The sequence below is a fragment of the Pocillopora damicornis genome, chromosome 12 (genome assembly GCF_964200805.1).
Source record: "Pocillopora damicornis chromosome 12, jaPocDami1.2, whole genome shotgun sequence".
Taxonomy (NCBI): Eukaryota; Metazoa; Cnidaria; class Anthozoa; order Scleractinia; family Pocilloporidae; genus Pocillopora; species Pocillopora damicornis.
This window is the reverse complement of record NC_142681.1, coordinates 7,382,190-7,402,281: the sequence shown is the minus strand read 5'-3', so window position 1 is coordinate 7,402,281 and position 20,092 is coordinate 7,382,190. Positions and strand designations below refer to the sequence as shown.

Here is a 20,092-nt window from a genome sequence, read left to right as displayed (position 1 = left end):
CACGTGCTCTGATTGGTTAATTAGCGGTCCGTAATCCTCCGGTAATTACAGATTTTCACAGTGTTCCTGTGTGTTTGTTTTTAATTATATATTTATATTTTTGAACTTGATTTTTCCGGCTTTTAATCTGACTGGACAATCATAGTGACACCAATAGGAAACTGCTGTCACAGTCCCTGACAAGGTGGTACATGGACTGGGTCCACAACAGTGGACCATGGACCTGGGTTACGATAATTGCAATACAATCTAAATTAATTTTTGTATTACATTATCATCTCATTACAATCCAATAATTTGTGGGTTACAATCACCTCAATACAATCCAATAATTTGTGGGTTACAATCATCTCATTACAATCCAATAATTTGTGGGTTACAATCACCTCAATACAATACAACACATTATTATATGGCTGCGATAGTACACGTGCTCTGATTGGTTAATTAGCGGTCTGTAATCCTCCGGCATTACAGATTTTCACAGTGTTCCTGTGTGTTTGTTTTTAATTATATATTTATATTTTTGAACTTGATTTTTCCGGCTTTTAATCTGACTGGACAATCATAGTGACACCAATAGGAAACTGCTGTCTTTTAGTCACTATACTTAGCATTTTATTTGAGCAATTCAGTCAATTCAATTTATACTTCTTTGTCCGGTTTAGGTAATGAAGTTGAGCTGTTTGACAACTCCAACAAACTCGTTTGTCGGGGTGTTGTAACTGCTCAAGCCATGGTACACGACCGGGCACTGAAAACCGGATGGGCCGCAGTGATGATACAGGATATCTTGTCAAAGGGAAAAGTGGAGCCATGGCAAGAATATCCCACCCATTCTGGGGAAGTAGAAGAAGGGAGTTTTGTCGCCTGGCCGACTGCTTACATCCAACCGCGACGAGAAGCTCTGCAAACTGCCCGGCCGAAACAAAACCTTTCGGAGACGCAGGGTTTAAAGGATGCCCTTCATCCCGACAAGTTTGTCTCTCCCGGGACAATAATGTCCAGGGATAGACAGCTACGAAGTAGAAAGTGAAAACATTATGATTCCACTATTGCGCCATTTTACCATATTTGGACATGAGAACGCGCAAATCATGAGCCTGTAATGCCCCGGTTTGACTGTTTTAGAACAGAGCAAATACGGACGGAAAGCGTAGAGCAACAAAATGGTTGGACAAAAGGGAGCAAAATTGACTTGTTTACGTCCTTTACGCTTGACTTTTAAGCGACGACCTTTCGACGGGAACGCATTTTTTTAACTCAACAGAAGGAAACTTACGAGGACATTTAATTCTTTTTGTTTGTGTTGTTTTCGACATTCGCGCACGCTTCATAAGATCGATAAGATTCTCAGGCGATGGAGGTTGTATTTCAAAAACTAGGTGCCAAAATGCTAGAAAATGGCGCAATAATGAAATAATAAATCCCTTATTGGATGGTTTAACATGTAATACGTCCGGACATTTAGCTCGTTTTGCTACGCAACTCGCAAAATACCCGCGCGTATTATATGTTAAACCATCCAATAAGGTGTATGTAACGGTTCACTGTAAAGTTACGCAACCACACAGAGGACGACAACGAAAATGCAATGTGGGAGGCTAACCTTTCCTTCTGGAAATTTCATTGAGACTCTTGAAACTATTTACATTCATAGAATGGTGCTGACAAAGACATAAAGCTTTATTTGAGGTTATTCGTGTTGTTTCTTTGTACAGTTTAGCAGATTGCAAAACACATGTGCAGGTCTTTGCCCTGCAGTGTTCTTCCTCCCCTTCTCTTAAGCGATGTTCTCGTTGCCAACGCTGTTGTGGTTGCGTAAATTCCCTATTGTAAAGAAAAAATGCAGTTTGCATGGAATGAGATAACCAAAGTTGTAATTCATAAGTCTGTTTATCGTTTCCTTTTCTCATGATTCTGTGTTCTCTTAGTCGATACTAATCTGTTACATCTTGCTGACTTATATTCTATTTTAAATACAAAATCATGATTAGGATAGGAACGAAGGATCCTCCACTGTCACTTGCTACTACACACTCTAATAAATCACTGTACATATCAATAAATAGGATAGCCGAGATATATTAAAATGAACTTATTGATGCGTTTTAGCGTATGATGTACATAAGACAATGTATGTTCCAATGCTACGTCTTCAGAAGATACTTAACAGTACGACCAGTGTTTTCGACTCTCCCCTGGATGCTAGTCCATTCCAGGGTCACCCCCTCCCCCTCCCCCAGCAGTTAATACACCGGTTCCCATGTATCATCACCCGACTGAAGAGAGGCATAGTAAAGGTTAAGTGTCTTGCCCAAGAACAACGCAGTGCCCTTACAAGAGCAATTTTTTGGGCCCAGTGCATGCTAACCCGGCATAAGGTATATTTTTTGGTCCAGCGCATACCGTGACAATTTGTCCACCACGCCCCCATGCGTCTCTATACAATAGTGACAGGGTTCGCACTCACCTTGAAAGTCCTTGAAAATCCTTGAGTGTCATAAAAAAAATTCACGACCTTAAAAGTCCTTGAAAATTGCAGACAGTGCTGGAAAGCCCTTGAATTCACTAAATTCACCCCATTTTTCAGTCTGTTTTTGTGTCTACCCCATTTTTCAGCCTCTTTTTGAAATAGAGTAAAATCGGGGCGAAGAGTTGATATGCCGGGTATACGATATAGCGCTTAGTGTGTTAAATTCACAAAATTCACCCCATTTTTTAGTATCTTTTTGAAATACAGTAAAATCGAGGTGAAGAGTTGATATGCCGGGTATAGGATATAGCGCTTAGTATGTAAAATTTACAAAATTCACCCCATTTTTTAGTTTCTTTCTGAAATACAGTAAAATCGGGGTGAAGAGCTGATATGCCGGGTATAGGACATAGTGCTTAGTATGTTTAATTCACAAAATTCACCCCATTTTTTCGTTTCTTTTTGAAATACAGTAAAATCAAGGTGAATAGTTTGTTAGCCAGGTATAGGACATAGCGCTTAGTATGTTAAATTCACAAAATTCACCCCATTTTTTAGTTTCTCTTTGAAATACAGTAAAAGCGGGGTGAAGAGTTGATATTCCGGGTATAGGATATAGCGCTTAGTATGTTAAATTCACAAAATTCACCCCATTTTTTAGTTTCTCTTTGAAATACAGTAAAATCGGGGTGAAGAGTTGATATTCCGGGTATAGGACATAGCGCTTAGTATGTTAAATTCACAAAATTCACCCCATTTTTTAGTTTCTCCTTTGAAATACAGTAAAAGCGGGGTGAAGAGTTGATATTCCGGGTATAGGATATAGCGCTTAGTATGTTAAATTCACAAAATTCACCCCATTTTTTAGTTTCTCTTTGAAATACAGTAAAATCGGGATGAAGAGTTGAAATGCCGGGTATCGGACAAAGCGCTTAATATGTTAAATTTACAAAATTCACCCCATTTTTTAGTTTCCCTTTGAAATACAGTAAAATCGGGGTGAAGAGTTGATATTCCGGGTATAGGACATAGCGCTTAGTATGTTAAATTCACAAAATTCATCCCATTTTTTAGTTTCTCTTTGAAATACAGTAAAATCGGGGTGAAGAGTTGATATTCCGGGTATAGGACATGGCGCTTAGTATGTTAAATTCACAAAATTCACCCCATTTTTTAGTTTCTCCTTTGAAATACAGTAAAAGCGGGGTGAAGAGTTGATATTCCGGGTATAGGATATAGCGCTTAGTATGTTAAATTCACAAATTCACCCCATTTTTTAGTTTCTCTTTGAAATACAGTAAAATCGGGATGAAGAGTTGATATGCCGGGTATAGGATAAAGCGCTTAATATGTTAAATTTACAAAATTCACCCCATTTCTTAGTTTCCCTTTCAAATACAGTAAAATCGGGGTGAAGAGTTGATATGCCGGGTATAGGACAAAGCGCTTAATATGTTAAATTTACAAAATTCACCCCATTTTTTAGTTTCCCTTTGAAATACAGTAAAATCGGGGTGAAGAGCTGATATGCCGGGTATAGGATATAGCGCCTATTATGTTAAATTTACAAAATTCACCCCGTTTTTCAGTCCCTTGAGGAAACTTGGTTTGAGAAATCGAGAAGTTCGAGAAATTGGCCATTTCAAAGACGAGCGGGTACGAACATATTTTTTCTTGGTACCAACCTTCAGTATCGATTTGATTGAAAACGAGGCATGTCATCGGGAAGCCTTCCCGAGACAACTTCTCGCGTGCCGAGTTTAACATAATTGCTAGAATATAGGTTTTCAAGGGCAAATTTATATTGTTAACATAAAATTTAACTCAGCAAAGGTAACAGTAGCGGAGTAAACGAAAGGAACTTAAAGGAAGGAGAAATGAGGATTTGAATATTTAAACGAGCTCTAAGTAATTATGCAAGATCGACTTTGACTCGGTCAGTAAGAACAACTCTTTTCATATAAACGCTCTGTAAAGATGGTTTGGTATGGAGGGTAACCCTCCTACCAGGGACAACTCTCCTTCATATAAACAGGGCCTAACGCTGCTTGCAGTGTCTTATTCACAAATATTAGCTAAAAAATTCTCACTCTTTGACTCGTTATCCGAAAAACGTTGTTAATATTTGTCACATGATTGATTACAGTCATTTTTGCTGCACATTGGACTTCAAAGAAAGACATTATATCCCCATACGAGTGCATTGTTAAGCTAAGCAAGCAGGAATTAAGTCAGCTTGGGAACATGATAAAAATGCATGGAGTGTTCTTAAAAATTCCCAAGTACTTATACAACACAACAATACAGGAGGACAAGTTTTTATTTCTTTTATATAATGTTAAAGAAATTGTGCGCGCTACAACTTGTGACCAATCATAGAGTACGCAATTTGTCGATGATTTTACGTTGGTACTAAATTATAGTTGCACTGCGTTGTTAGGTATTACTTTCTCAAGCATCATATTTCCCACGATTTCAAGTCGAATTCTGTAAATGTTATCAGTGAACCAAGACAAAAACAGTACATAGGAACATTTGTTTAATGCTCCAGAAATGAGAATGTTGTCTAGCCTTAGATCATATACAGACTTGTCAAAACTACGGTACTTATTACAAATAGTCAGTAATCCTTGTCCGAATACTTAATATAAATAGTCACACTTCAACATCACTATCATTGTCATCATCTTCATCACTTTCAAACTCTTTGCCTGCATTCCAGAAATCGAGTACATTGACTTCCTGGACATTTTGACAGCTACTATAATTACAGGAAGATGAAAAAAAAAACAGTAATGGCAATAACACAATGAAGGCGCTGTAAAAAAAAAATGATCAATTTTTAATGATTAATTTTATTGATCAAATTATTCATCCATTAATAATAAGATCAGTCAATAGCCACAACAAACATTATTTTAGAATGTAATGAATAATTCACAGAAATAAGAAAAAGAAGAGACAATTTAATGCAGAGATTAAAAAAGACACACCTTGTTAGGTTCATTTCTACTTGAAGGATAGGCAGCCATGAAGTTATCCACATTTTCTTGATTGTGAAAAAACATGTTTTCACTGAGTGGGGGTCGATAACTTCCACCAAAAGACTTTTTTCTAGGCAGCCCAAAACAGGCATCCAGAGACAAGAATTATTCTACCATTTTCCTGTTGACAATTATTGGACAATAAATTTGTAAAGTATAACATTACATTTTGTAGACAAAAGGATTTAAGGTGTTGTAATTATACAACCTGCATAACAAGGTCATAAATTATCTAAACAGGTCTTTGTTATTTATAAATTGTTATTTGTCCTTTTTTGTGAACACTAATAAAATTGATAGTGGGTAATAATTATATATATATGAAACAAACAGCAACTATATATGTGTGTGGAAGCACTTCACCTAAACATCTGATAATATAGCATATTTGCAAGAGTGTTAGCCTTTAAATTTTGTGCATCTGCAAACTACTGGAATTGTTGGACTGAATATATATTACAAACCAAATGAACAGAGAACTAAAAATACACCACAACATAACATTTAATCTCTATAATGAAAACTACTTTAATTAATCTGAATTTAGTTCTTTGAAAATGGCAGCAGAGGTTTTCAAAGTTTTACCTTGGGACAAGCAGGACAAACTGGACACCTGAGTGGCAAACCTCATTTTCAGTAAAACACTGGAGAGCCTTTACATGATACCTGTTGTAAAGAGACATACCTTTAATGTGCACAGTGTTTACACTAATAAGCATTTTAAACTAATAAAAGCATCTATCGAGTTCAAATTACCAAACCATATGGTATTTTTTGAACCAGCATTAATGACAATAGATAATTATTTGTTGCACTATCGTGGCCTAAGAATTAAATCAGATATTTGAGTAATTTCTTCTTTCACTTGTAGTCTTATATTTTCTGGAAAATACTTTTAATTATATGTAAAACTCAATCAAAAGGGATATTGGTTGTTTTTATTCCTTTTCACACAACAAAGTAACAAGAATTATCTCTGTATTAAATAATTTTTTAACATAACCACTTAAATAAAAACTCTGCAAATCAGTTTGAGTCTGGAAGTTTAGAACTTGCAGAAGGAATTGGATTCTAAAAAAAAAAATTGAAGTACACCGGGTGTCACCAAATGCACTGAATACAGGAGCTCACCTCAAGAGACTTTGCATGGTTTTACAACCTAAACTGTGTTGATCACAAGGTATTTCTAACTTTTAACTTGACCAAATTTCTATGGTCTTCATTACCATCTACCGAGGTATCAGTTGATGCTTTGTGTCAAATTTATAACACTTCATTCAGTTCTCTTTGTTTTAAACTGGTTATCTGCATATATCACCATAAATTACCATACATAGAAACAAAGGATAATAAAATTTAAACTAAGGATAAAGTTGATCCAAAACATTTAACTACAATCTAAGTTACTCATTAAAACACTTCTAAAGGTCTTATACACATAAAACTGGGATGTTGCAAGATAACTGTTTGCTGGAAGTTCTAAATTCACAAACATTAATTGTTAAGCCACCTGAATTCCTCAAAGCTGTCAATAAATTGGTCATATCTCTTCCTTTTCGGCAATTAAAACAATAAATAACAAATATAACAATTTGCTACATCTGTTCTATTGTAAATCTATCACGAATGCTATTCTCTGATTGGCTGCCCTACCCACTATCTATTCTGTGATAGATAGTGAGTAGTAATCAGTTTGAGTCTAGAACTTTAGAACTTGCAGAAGGAACTGGATTCTATTCTGCAGTATACAGTACTGTACACTCACCATTATCATAACATTGTGTAGTTTGCAATATTTCATTTGGTGGTATTTTTTGTCTTCCAAATATTTGTTAGCTGGGAAAGTTCTCATAAGCGGACATCTAGGCTACACCTCTGGTGGTGGCTGCTTATGAGAACAGTTCTTGTAAGGTGGCCAGCTCCAGTTACAGACACTTTTAACGTGTCCCGAGGGTGTACATGTATGAGAGCTTCAACTGTATTTTCATTTGTTTAGTTTCAGTATCTATGAAGGAGATCATGATAAAGTTTTGGCTAGGTCATGAAGATTTATACTAAAGCAATAATATATTATGATCTCATGATTTCTATATTATTTGTGTGATGGTTTATTTGGTTTTGCCCTCAATAATTCAGGGTCGGCCAGCGGGGGACAGTGGTATACCAGTATACCCGAAAAAGATCTGCCAAAATACCCCAAAACACCCAAGATTTCTCCCAATATACCTAAAATTAATCAAAGCGTTATATAGTCTACTATATACCCGAAATTAGTAGTATACCCATCTTTCAGCTGAAATATACCATATACCCGAATTAAAAAAGCCCCTTAATACCATATACCCAAAAACCCTGGCCGACCCTGATAACTATCACATGATGGAGTCGTTTACAGCTAAACCTATAACGAACCTTTATGAGAGGGTGGGAGTAGAAGTCTGAGGCCTTCACAAGATCAAAAATGGAAACTTGGCATTCCATCACAAGTGCCAGGGTAAATTCCATCAGACTTGTGGTGAATGCCAAGGTTGGTTCCACTGGCGTAGCAGGCCACAAACCTTGAAACAGAAAACTCTCTGCCACACTAAAACAAGTGCAACAGAGAATCTTCAATAGATGCTGACCACCTTCAGAAAAAAATATTCAACAAGGAAGAACATTGCTGACTTTATACCGATATTTTAATAACCTTAGAATTAAGCTCACCAAAACAATATAAATGTTTACAATATATTAAATAACTGCAAAAAGTGAATACCAGGACTACATTAACATGGACAACAATCATGGTTTGGTCTTTAGGGATAGCTTTACCTCTTTCATCTATAACCGTTATTTCCCTTGTGTAGGAAAATTAGCAAGAATGATAGGGATTACTCAATGTCCTGTCAGGAACAGTGTGCAATTTCCAAACACCGTCCTGAAAAGTTCAGTATAAAAAAAAGACAAGCTTAATAAATTTCTTAAACCCGGGTTACTCTTCTGGGCAAAAAACAAAATTGATAATTATAAAGGTCATGCATACCTGTATTATTTCTGGGTGATGAAAATGATGTTTGGTCTGATGCAGGTGATTACAGCAATCAAGGCAGAAGTATGCCGTAAAGCTACAATCCCTGCATCGACTTTCCACCGTTTTACCACAATTACATTGATAGGGCACGAAACCTTCCATTTCAACAGAGAACTTCAGCAATGTGGATCGCAAGGATTCCCAGTTTTTGTGGAGCCTTTCCTTGCGCATTTTGTAGGAGCTGGTGGAGGAAGTGGGCACCACATCATCGTCGGAATCTGGCGGGTCACCATCACACAAAGCGCACGGATCTTCCTCTTCTTCACCTTGTTCCACATCTTCCACACTACGATGTTGCTCTTTTTCCAGAGGCAGAGTAGAAGGAAGTTGGACGGTGGATTTCCGGGTTTTATTTGATCTGTCTACCACTTTAAAGGAGGAAAATCCTTTCCTCTTACCCGGCCCTAAAAACATTCCCATCAAAATCCAATATGGCGTCTCTTATGGGCAATTTAGTTACTCATTCACCCCTCCCCCAGGTCTAGATTTGTCAATAGGTCTATCCCGATTACAATGCATTAATTTACTGGTTACAACGTCATTACAAGTCCAGTAGTTACTGGGTTACAACGTGAGGAACGGCTCACACGTCTCCGTTGTATCCTTTTGTTCCTTTTTCAATGTTCTTTTACTTGTATAAACATGAACCTACCAAATTTCGTACGATTTAGGATATCTAATCACTGTCTAATCAAAAGCACAGGAAACGATGAGGAAAGGTAGATATACTTTATACCTGAAATTCAAAGAAAGTGATATACTGAATACCCATATTTAAGCTGCAATATACCGTATACCCGATTTAAAACGCCCCTGAATACCGAATACACAAAAACCCTGGCCGACCCTGATCCTTGTTCTGGTCCTGAGTACTTTGGGAGAAGCTGGAACTTCTGGTGATTTCATCTGTAGAGCTGTTTGGGTTTCAGGAGCTATGACAGCTGTCTTTGAAACGGGTGGGCTGGCTTCAAAGCTTGTAGTTGAGGCAGGTGTTGTTGGTTTTGACTGTCTGCCCAATGACTGGGATGATGTTGACGGTGCTGGTTTTAGGCTTTGCCTGTTTCTCCGTAATGTTTCACTAGAGGTCTCCACCAAATAGGAACGATCAGATAGCTTCTTTACGCATGTTCCACTCTTCCAAGGCTGGTTTCGCTCCTGAGGGGCAACCCTCACTTCCTGGCCGATTTCTATCTCTGGCAGTGTTATTGCTGTACGATCCTGATAGTACTTCGCCTTTTGTTTCTTCACTTTGATCTTCTCGTTCACTCCCTCAAGGACTTTTGGTTGCAGTAGGCTAGTGGCTGTTGGCAACAGTGTCCTGGTTCTTCGTGACATGAGGCGCTGAGTGGGGCTTGACTTCATACCTTCAGTAGGAGTGTTGCGATAATCGAGAAGAGCAAGCCAAGGGTCTCTGCTATCTTCAAGGTACTGGTCAAAGCGTTGGCATCCAAAAACGATCGCTAGACACTCTCTCTATTTGAGCATAGTTCCTTTCAGTGGATGACAAAGTGCGAGATGCAAATGCTACAGGTTGGCCATCTTGAAGGAGAGTGGCACCTAACCCGTATTCGCTGGCGTCACACTGCAAGGTCACCTCAGCTAGAGGGTCATAAAATTTTAGTACAGGATGGTTGACCACAAGCTGCTCGATGTCAGAGAAGGCAGTTCCGTGTTGCGGTGACCAGAGAAATCTTGCATCTTTGGATGTGAGTTCTAGTAGTGGCTTGGCAAGTCGGGGTAGAAACTTGGATAAGTAGTTCACAAAACCAAGACTTGACAATTCCTTCTTACTTGTAGGTCTGGGCATTTCTTCCACCGCTTTCACCTTCTTTGGATCTGGTTTTAGACCTTTGCTTGTGATGACATGGCCCATAAATGATACTTCAGGCTTTCTCAGATTCTTGGACTTGTTTAGCTTCAGATTTGCTTGTCTCGCTCGCTAAAGAATTTTTACCAAGTTGTCATCATGGTCTTTCACTGCTTCCTCTTGACTGTCTCCGTATCCCATGACTAAGATATCATCACGTACCACGACCACTCCAGGAAGGTCAGCTAACTTTTCTTGAAGCTTACACTCGAACTCTTCGGGTGCTACGCTGATCCCAAAAGGCATTCGTTTGTAACAGTATCGTCGATACGGGGTCCAAAATGCTGTTTTCATGCTACTTTCTTTGTCCAGGGCGATCTGATAAAATCCATCTTTCGCATCAAGCGTGGAGAATACCTTTGCTTTTCCTAGTTTGGGAAGAAGTTCCTCCAGTGTTGGCATCTGGTACTTGGGGCGTTTCAAGGCTTTGTTCAAGTCTCTAGGATCCAAGCATATCCTTATTTTGCCCGGTTTTGCTACAACCACCATGCTACTAATCCATTCCGTAGGTTGAGTTACCTTCTGAATGATGCCTCTCTTCTCCAGGCCTGACAGCTTGTCTTTTACCTCGTCGCGAAGCGCGACTGGTACACGTCTGGGTGTGTGTTGGATTGGTTTTATGTTGTCGTCTGTCACCAACGAGGAGTTACCGATGTGTCCTAAGCCTTCAAAAACATCTCTGTAACTGCTTAAGATCTTTTCCTTTGTAAGAGGGAGGTCTGCCATACTTTCCACCATGTTCACACGTTCCGGAGGGGTGAAGTTGAACTTCAGAAGACCCATTCGCTCACAGGCTTCAGCAGATAGCAAAAGTTTGTTTGTGCAGTCGACCACTTGAAACTCTAGGGTGTGGCATTTTCCTTCATGTTCTACAGTTAGGTGTGTTTCTCTCAGGGTGCGCGTGATTGATCCATCAAACAATCTAAGCTTGACTGAACTGTGGTTAAGTGGAGGTGATCCGTTCTGCAACAGAATAGACAGATCTCGATGACTGATCACGTTGCACGAGGCACCGGTGTCTAGTTGGCACGCCATAGACGTCTTGTATTTCCCTTGAATGTAGGATGTTAACTTGACAAGGACTTATTTACCTTTACCGGCGATTGCGGAGACTACATCCACTGTGAGAACTGAGAGATCAGAATCCGAGTCGTTTTCATCTTCGACAGTATTAACTTGATCTCGTCGCGTTGAATTACAGACCGACGCGAAATGGTTGCTTTTCTTGCACTTGTGGCACGTTGAGCCGAAAGCAGGACAATCTTGCCTCTTGTTGTGCATCTGTTTACCACAATATTTGCATTTTCGCTTCGAGTTTCCTTTCTCGGGTTTAGTTTTGAAGTCGGGTGTTTTCTTTTTTTGTTTCTGAGGTTCCATCAGTTGTTCAGAGAGAGAGAGGGTCATATGAATGATGTCTTTTAAGTCTCCTTGATAAATTTACAACAGAGAGCTCTGTGTGTTTGTTTGCTTAATTATTCTTTCTTGTAAGGGACTAACCAAAAAAGTCTGGTGTATAATTACGCAGTCACTTGCAACGGAACAAGAGCAAAAAGTTAATGAATTAAATTAGTTTTGCTGACATTAATGCCAGCTGAGACCATGTCACTGAGTGAGTAGATCTCCTTGCTATTCGAACTGAACACTTTGATCGAAAAGCTGAGATTGTCCCCCTCCTTCTTTATGCCTACATCTAATACTCAGAGAGGAAGATGCAAGTCTTGCACTCAAATTAGTATTTTATGTGAACATGTAGTATGCATGGCTAAATTAGCATGTCACACCATGGGTTTCAAACTACTCCCTAATTTTTTAGCATAATTTCAGTGCTAATATGTTTATTTCACATGTGAAATGGCAATCTTGCAATGACTGCATCTTTAATTGTTCTCAGATGGTGTCCAGGTTTTGAAATGTTCAAAAAAAATTTGGGGGTTTCAAAGAATACCCCAGACAATCAAAGTTTGCCATCAGTAATTTTAATTTACACAATTGACAATTTACTTTTCAAATCTCATTCATACAACTGTAATTACAAATGGAACACTGCTTGACCCTCTTAGAGGAGTGTCCTTCAAAAGATCTTGACTCTTCCATTATTTATGAAACTATTTGCACTGTATACAATAAACCTTAAAGGGAGAAAGTATTCATATAAACGGCTTAGCTCTTCTGTTAAATTTCCTGTTTCTGTTATTGGTTTTTATTGGGTTCAATACTTGTAAAGTACGATTTGGTATTTCTTACACAATAAGTACTATTATTGTACAAGTGATCGTGAATACTCTTGATGACTGTGACCTACAAGAAAAAGTTGTCAATATGACTAATGTACATGAACATAATGATGTTACGGTGTCAATAAAAGTACAACAATTCAGATCTAATTGTGCAAAGTCTGTATATTATAATCGTACTCGTGTTGCGTGTGAATGCCATGGCCATAAACGTGATCGTGAACCAAGCAGAGTACCAGTGAGGATGTTAAAACATCTCTCATAAAATTAGAAAACTGCAGTTATGTACGGAGCCGTTTTCACAGAAAAAAACATATGTATGACAGCATGGAACCTGTTGCCAGTAGCTGTATTCAGTATTGTTTTCTGTATTGTCAGTTATTCATTCCCCAATCTGTTTTAGCCCATTTGCTTGGCAAGGCAGTGGTCCTAACAATAACCATTGGAGATTTTATCTTAACTTGAGCATCCCATGAACAAAATAATAGAGAAACATGTTTCATGCATTTGGACAAGGCCATACAGATAAATGAGTGGGATAACATCATGATTATTAATAATTGAAAAAAATAAACAAGTTTCCGGCTGACACAAATTTTGGTAGTTGTGTTAATGTGTATGTACTGATGCCTTCAATGTTAATTATTTTGCAAATAAAGCAAATTACCTAAAGTATCAAACTTAAAGTATTCTTTTGGTAGAGAGGCCTGTGGTTCTAGACAGAGGTTTTCTGTAAGTATTTACTCTTTGTGGATAATCTAGTAGAGGAAATTAATTGTATTATTCAAATATTATATTATATTATTCAAATAAACAGGAATGTCAGACTGAGGAATATGATATACTATTTATCTGCTGTTCATGTAAAATTACTGAAATTGAAAGGAAACACATCATGAGAAAACACACAAAAAAACAATGTATGACAGCATGGAACCTGTTGCCAAAAAAAAGCTTTCTAGAAGACATTAAAAGAAAACATTCAACTATGTATACTAGAGAGAAGAATGAATTACTTTCCCAACCCAATGAGAAATTAGTGAAAGCCAGATCGGTTGAATTGTGTATTAACCAGTTTAAGATGAAAATAAGAGAGGACCCTTATTTTATATGTTCTGTCTGTAATAGAATACTTTATACCATGTCAGGCTGTAGTGAATAATATGTATGTGGATGAAATACCCACAGAACTATCCTCATTAGAAAAACTAGAACAAATACGAATAGCTCAACGAATAGTATTTGAGAAGATCATGGCCATGCATAAAGGGCAACAGAAAAAAATTAAGAGTGCAATATGCAATGTACCTGTAGAATGTGATCAGACATGTAATCAACTCCCTCATCCACCTGATAGATCTTGTATAATAATACTCAAGCTTAAAAGAAAGTTACAATCTAGAGGACATGTTTATTTTCAAGCATCACAACCTGAGTTAATACAGCAAGTTCTTAACTGGATCAAAGTACATAATCATCGCACAAAGATATACTAGTTGGTATTAACAATATTGATGGCAACCTCATAACTTTATAAAATGATGCAGACAATAATGATACACATCAACAAGCTACATCAAACAATGTAACAACAGATCGTGATCCTGCATTGGAGTATGATGCCATAACAAATGATAAATTAAATGGTAATGAAGAAGAAAATGATGAATCCCTAAATAAATATTGAGCCCCAATATGCAAGGCATGCTTGGAGTCAATTATACCAAACTATCCTGTGGTGAATGCTCAAGTAAAACGCTTGATACGAAGCCTGAGTGAATGCTCCTCGAGCATCTAGTTCCAAGTTCAGACTGGCATGGCAGTTGCAGGTTTAAAAACTTGCGATTTTGTCACCAATACAATTAAGGGGATATTATCCCTTTATTTGTAGAAGTAAACTTATCATTAAAAGTAATTGTAACAATAAAGTTTCTTGTTACAATTACTTTTAATGATAAGTTTTGGGAAACTGTTCTAACAACAGTTTACAAGTTTTACTGTCAGCAAATAGTTCCTTCTTTCCTTATGGTAGCCTCACCTAGTGACTATTTTCACACAAAACAGTTATCCCAAAGACAAGAAGATCAACATATTTATAAGTAAATAACAGTTTTTGCGTCTTCAACATAAAATCAGTTAATTCAGCACAAACAAAAATAGTTCGGTAAAGTTTCCGCACAGCCCCATACCATTGTAAAACAAATCTGTTTTCCCAATGGAAATGTATTGTTTTTGTCATTGTTTTCTCTGTTCAAGAACTGAATGCATAATGTAGGATGGGGCTGTACGGAAATTTTACCAATAGTTCTATCCAACATTAGTTTTAGCAAAAGAGGAATAACTCTTGAAAGAATTCTAAATTGCTTCAATTTCAAATTTTTTTTACACGAGTTCTTAACTGATAGAGAAATGTATAATCCATCAAATTCATCTCCACAAGCGTGTATGTTTATATTTTCAGTCGGTGAAACCTTAGCTTCGGAAGGTACGGGCGTGTAGCATAAAATCACTTCACTCCCATGGTATTCAAGAGTCTGCACACTTGGTTTTCTTTACTTGATCGCTCCTACATTTAATAAGCAACTGATTACTTTATTTACAATCGTAAATGCACTCACCATTCTCGCTTTCTTGATTGAGGCGGCTGCGGCGCACGGGTTCTTGATCCTCTTCTGACTCTCGCGCTCTACTTTAGGTCACGTTCGTCCTGGCGGTTCAAATTGCCAAGGCCTGATTTCACCAACAGATTCATAAACCCTTTCGTTATGTCCACCGAGGCCTCAAAATCCGAATAACCAGACCCCGAAATAGAACCGCTTCCACTCGAAGCACTATCGGTCATCTTAGTTAATGTAGACACTTGTGACGTAAAGGTCACATGATCAAATTCGAACCGTTTATGGAATGACTCACGAAGTTGTATTTTTAGACGATATTCCAAGAGTGACCTTTTAGCCGTCAGTTACCATTTAATATCTCTCCCTTAGACCGGCTGTTGTACTCAATCATGGATCTAAAAACCTTCCTCGACAAGCTTCGCGAGGAAGCATCCTGTTCTGTGTGTAGGGAAACAGGTTTTGAACCAAAGGTACTGCCATGTTTGCATAGTTTCTGTCTTCCCTGCTTGAACAAGATTTTACGAACTAATAATGACCGCCATTTTATCAGTTGCCCTGACTGCCGAAAAAAAGTTCCAGTTTCTAGCAGTGGGTGCCTTAAGATTCTACCCACATACTCTGATATCAAAGGTTCGCTAGACGTGCCGGACATCAAAGATTGTAATACTGCTGGAGTGAAATGTGGAAACTGTGACGAAATGAGCACAAATAGTTCGTACTGTTTTCAATGTCGTTCGTTTTGGTGTGACTCCTGTATGATTCCGCATAACCTAATCAAACCAAATAAAGAGCATCAACTTCTTCTTCTGAAAGGTTTTGAAAATCAAGACATCGAGGACGCGTCAAAGCGGCCGGCATTTTGCCAAGAGAAGTATCACGAAGATGAAGAACTCAAGTTCTTTTGCAAGGACTGTGCTGTTGCCCTTTGCGATAAGTGTGTTGCAACCGCCCATGTTTTTCACGCTAAGATTCTTCTGAAAGAGGTAGAAAAGGAAAATATTGAACAGAAGAAAGACGAAATTGCTGATCTTGATATAAAATCTCATCAAATCGAAGCGCGAGGAGATGCAGTGAAACGAGACGTCAACAAGTTTTTTGAAAACGTGATCGAAGTCATTAAAACAAACAAGAAGGAAATTTTAGACAAAGTTGAAACGCAAATTAAAGAATCGCGTGGATGTGTGCAAATTCAACAATGCAAAGTCAAGCGTCAAGTCCAAGCGCTTGAAACAGCCGAGATTACACAGTTACATAAGTCACCAAATACGGTCTTACACGAAGAAGTCGGGGATGTTGGAAAACAAGCCGCATCTGACCATGAAGATCTTCGTCAATTCTGTTTCAAACCAAACAAAACATTTCTCGACAGTCTTAATTCCGACGGCATCGGCTCAGTTGTAACGTTTGTGACTAACACTTGTGCTCATCAGTCAACTGCCGAAGGGAAAGGACTCAGTGAGGCCATTGTTGGACTTGAATCAAACTTTTTATTTACAACAAGAAATGCTGAAGGAGAACATTGTTACAATGAGTGTGACTGTGTAACCGTGGAAATAAAAAATCAGCAAGGCCATGACTGTGCGACAGAAGTGCATGTCAAAGATGAGAAAGATGGTAGCTACAAAGTCAGATACTTCCTTAAAGATACAGAAGAATGCCAAGTATCAGTGAAAGTAAATAAAGAACACATTCATGGCAGTCCATTTCCTGTTAAACTGAAACCCAGGCAGTTCAGACACGTGTTATCTTTTGGACAATCAGGTTCGTCAGTTGGAATGCTAAATGGTCCATATGGAGTGGCAGTCAATGAACGAGATGAAATTGCAGTGACTGAGATTGGTAACCGCAGGGTTCAGGTATTCAGAAGTGATGGAACTTACGTAAGATCTTTTGATATGGAGGTTAATAAAGAGGAAGAGAGGAATTGGCCTTCTGGGATAGCATTTGATAAGAATGGTTGCAGCATAGTGGTAGACAGTCATAACCATCGAGTTCAATTATTTGATGAGCAGGGTGAATACCTGAGCCAGTTCAGTAGTAGAGGACATCTTGATCACCAGCTGAGGGGTCCTTATGGTTTGTGTATTGACAGGAATGGAAATATCATTGTTGCCGATGAGTACAACAAACTTATAAAAACCTTTTCTCCCAATGGCAAGTGTTTGTCTAAACTTGGTGAAGGTGAAGGTGAGGGTTTTACTTCTCCTTTTCACTGTATTCAATATGAAAAACATCTTATAGTGTCGGACCGCGGTGAAAATTGTATCAAAGTGTTTGATATAAATGGCAACTTTTTGTGCAAATTTGGAAATAAGGGGGAGAGGGATGGGGAGTTTTATGAACCCCGTTTCTTGTCAGTTAACAAGGCAGGACACCTGATGGTCTGTGATGCAGAAAATAACAGAGTTCAGGTATTTGAACTGGATGGGAAGTTTGTTACAAAGTTCGGAAATATTGGAAAGGAACCTGGAGAGTTCCAGCATCCAACATCTACAGCAGTTCTTAGTGATGGGAGGATAGTTGTGGCTGATTGCCTTAACAATCGCATTCAGATATTTGAGTAAATGTGGATGATTTATCTTATTTTGAACTAATCTTGAAATCACTTCCCAAATTAGCTTCTCGTTATAGTCTCAGTGAAAAGAACATCTTAAAACTTTGAGTTAGTGAATTCCATTTTGTTCATTGTATTGTCATAAGTTCACACTTTAGGTTTTCCATCCGCGCAAGAGAAAATAATGTCCCTTTATTTTTTCTTGCTCACGGTAATCCTAAGAAAAAGATTTTCTTAGCTTGGTTGTTTTGCCTAAATAAATGGAAATGAATTTAATGTAGATTAAAATGACATGTTTTGAACTTGTAGGGAGAGACCATTAGAAAACCAATTAGTCAACTGGAAACTCATTATTGCCATTTTCAATCAAAGTTGTTGAGATTTCATTCACAAATTCTCTTTTTGCTTTTGTCGTTTTTCCATGAGGTCAGATGGACAACACTTTCATTTTTCCTTTGTTGTTGGTTAATTTCTTTTCTAATGGCTCATCCTTCAGTTCACTTGTTATAAACGAATAATGCTGGTGTATCAGTGAAGAGTTACACAAAGCTATATGTCATAGTGCAGTTGAACTGAATGTTGTGATGTGATTGTTTAATTCATGTCGATCTGGCAGTATTTGCTGAAAAAACTGAAACTTTAAAATAGGTACAAAAATGGAGTGTTGAGTTTGATAAGAATTCTCTGACACAAGGTAGCGGACAAGTTCAAAGAATGACTCAGATGTTGCCAATTATATTGCAGGCTCAACACATACAAAAAAAGTAAGCAGAATGCCTTGTCATATGTTGAATAAAAAAGCTAACTTGGCTTGGAGCTGGTGACCACTTTGGATTTTGTCAGAGAAAAATTTATAAATTTTAGTTTGGGACAGTGTTTTTTAGAATTTTTTTTTTAGTTCAAGTTTTATTGCAATTTCAAGTTTATTTTTCCAGTTTTAATCTAGTTCTTGTATTTTGTTCATTCTTTGACGCAACCAGCTGAGCTGTAAAAAATGATGAATGAATGGGTTCTTTCCAAATTATTCTCCTATTGTGCAACTTGTGGCCAAAATATTGTATTGTTGTAATTTATTATAAAATTCAAAGTTGGGGTTTTTTGTGGGTTTTTGGACACAGGTATTCATAAACTTTTTATATTTAATAATTCGAGTTTATTCAAGTTCTGTCATTCTAGTAAGTAAAAAAAAAATATATATATATATATAAATATATATAGAAAGCCACAGTAGTTTTTGAATAGTAAACTAAAAGAGTTTTGCTTTCATGGTACACCTGCATGTCGGTACTTTTGTTGACCATTACTAGTGAAATTTTAAGTAAATGTAAGTATAAGCAGAAATCTTTAATTACTTTTCCACTTTTATTTCCTAAGTTGCTCTACTGTAATTAAGATAGATATATTTTCAATATACCTATCTTGAATTCTCACCTCAGTTTCCTATTTTTAATGGCCTAGAGTTTGTTGTATCCTCTTCCTTAGTTTTGACAGATGGAATATTTAAGTAGAAATAATTTTACTTCAAATAGACCTTTTCTGCTTCTTTTGTTATACTATTAAATATTGCAAATTTAGAGAAAAATGGAACCTCTCACCAGTTCAGATTTAAGCAGGTTCTTTGTTAAGCTTTTTTGATTACATTGATAAGGAAGTTGAGTATGCTAGAGGTCATGTCAGTTATTGTCCTGACCTAGTAATAAAGTCTACTGTGGAACCAAAACACTTTCTTATCCCTGATGTCTGTTAAAGCTTGCTTGAAGTAGATCGCTGTGTACCAGGAAATCGTGACAAGTTTCTGTTCCTGCTGCTGAGTTGTCTCTCCAAAGCTATTTTTACCTTATTGTTGTACCTTCCACCAGAGTTCGTTGTGCATGAAAACCTATCAATTTTCGTAGGGAAGATTCAGCAATAGGATGAGCTCACCAACACCCAATTCTTGCTCTTCTCTGAATTACATGAGGAGTTTAAGCAGACAGATCAGCTTCCTTAATTTTTCCAGCCAGATTTTTCTCCTGAAAATAACAAGGGAGGATCTTTACACCTCTGCCAAGCACTTTGTTGAGGTCAATTGTACAATGCACACTGAAATCCACAACTTTGATTGGGTTAGAATCTGTTCCACAAGAGAAGAAATACTACCATATTCTCTTGTTTTTCTGAGACAGATGTCACTGCAAACTTATATTGTATACAATCAAGATTTTGCATGTATAAGAAGACACTTCT

General features: G+C 37.6%; 2 protein-coding genes and 1 long non-coding RNA gene across 9 annotated transcripts in view; 2 read left to right on the top strand and 1 right to left on the bottom strand.

The window, feature by feature from the left end:
- LOC149036289 (uncharacterized) overlaps positions 1–2,109 on the top strand; it is a 4,483-nt gene extending 2,374 nt beyond the window's left edge. The window contains exon 2 of the long non-coding RNA XR_016181483.1: positions 669–2,109. This is a non-coding gene — a long non-coding RNA (uncharacterized LOC149036289). The remainder of the gene's footprint in view (positions 1–668) is intronic.
- Positions 2,110–4,778: 2,669 nt separating this feature from the next.
- Positions 4,779–9,178, bottom strand: LOC149036288 (uncharacterized). 7 transcript variants are annotated; one of them, XM_089190775.1, is made up of 6 exons: positions 8,546–9,178; positions 8,335–8,440; positions 7,031–8,147; positions 6,106–6,186; positions 5,470–5,641; positions 4,779–5,237 (listed from the first exon to the last, which is right to left on the bottom strand). In XM_089190775.1, the coding sequence occupies exons 1-2, from the start codon at positions 9,011–9,013 to the stop codon at positions 8,375–8,377; spliced, it is 534 nt and encodes a 177-aa protein (XP_089046901.1). In that variant the 5' UTR covers positions 9,014–9,178; the 3' UTR covers positions 4,779–5,237; positions 5,470–5,641; positions 6,106–6,186; positions 7,031–8,147; positions 8,335–8,374. The 7 variants fall into 7 exon arrangements, with proteins under 7 accessions (XP_089046901.1, XP_089046906.1, XP_089046902.1 ...); XM_089190780.1 differs by having other exon boundaries at positions 4,779–5,234; XM_089190776.1 differs by having other exon boundaries at positions 6,106–7,525; positions 7,933–8,147.
- Positions 9,179–15,690: 6,512 nt separating this feature from the next.
- LOC113680970 (E3 ubiquitin-protein ligase TRIM71) lies at positions 15,691–18,560 on the top strand. The gene has a single exon (XM_027198024.2). The coding sequence runs from the start codon at positions 15,702–15,704 to the stop codon at positions 17,874–17,876; it is 2,175 nt and encodes a 724-aa protein (XP_027053825.2). The 5' UTR covers positions 15,691–15,701; the 3' UTR covers positions 17,877–18,560.
- Positions 18,561–20,092: the final 1,532 nt, after the last annotated feature.

Excerpts from the sequence above, each read along its gene's own strand:
- LOC149036288 (XM_089190774.1), bottom strand. The coding sequence starts at position 9,013 with ATGGGAATGTTTTTAGGGCCGGGTAAGAGGAAAGGATTTTCCTCCTTT. Across the intron at positions 8,441-8,545 it reads ATCACCCAGAAATAATACAG|GACGGTGTTTGGAAATTGCA; the intron begins GTATGCATGACC and ends TGAACTTTTCAG.
- LOC113680970 (XM_027198024.2), top strand. The coding sequence starts at position 15,702 with ATGGATCTAAAAACCTTCCTCGACAAGCTTCGCGAGGAAGCATCCTGT.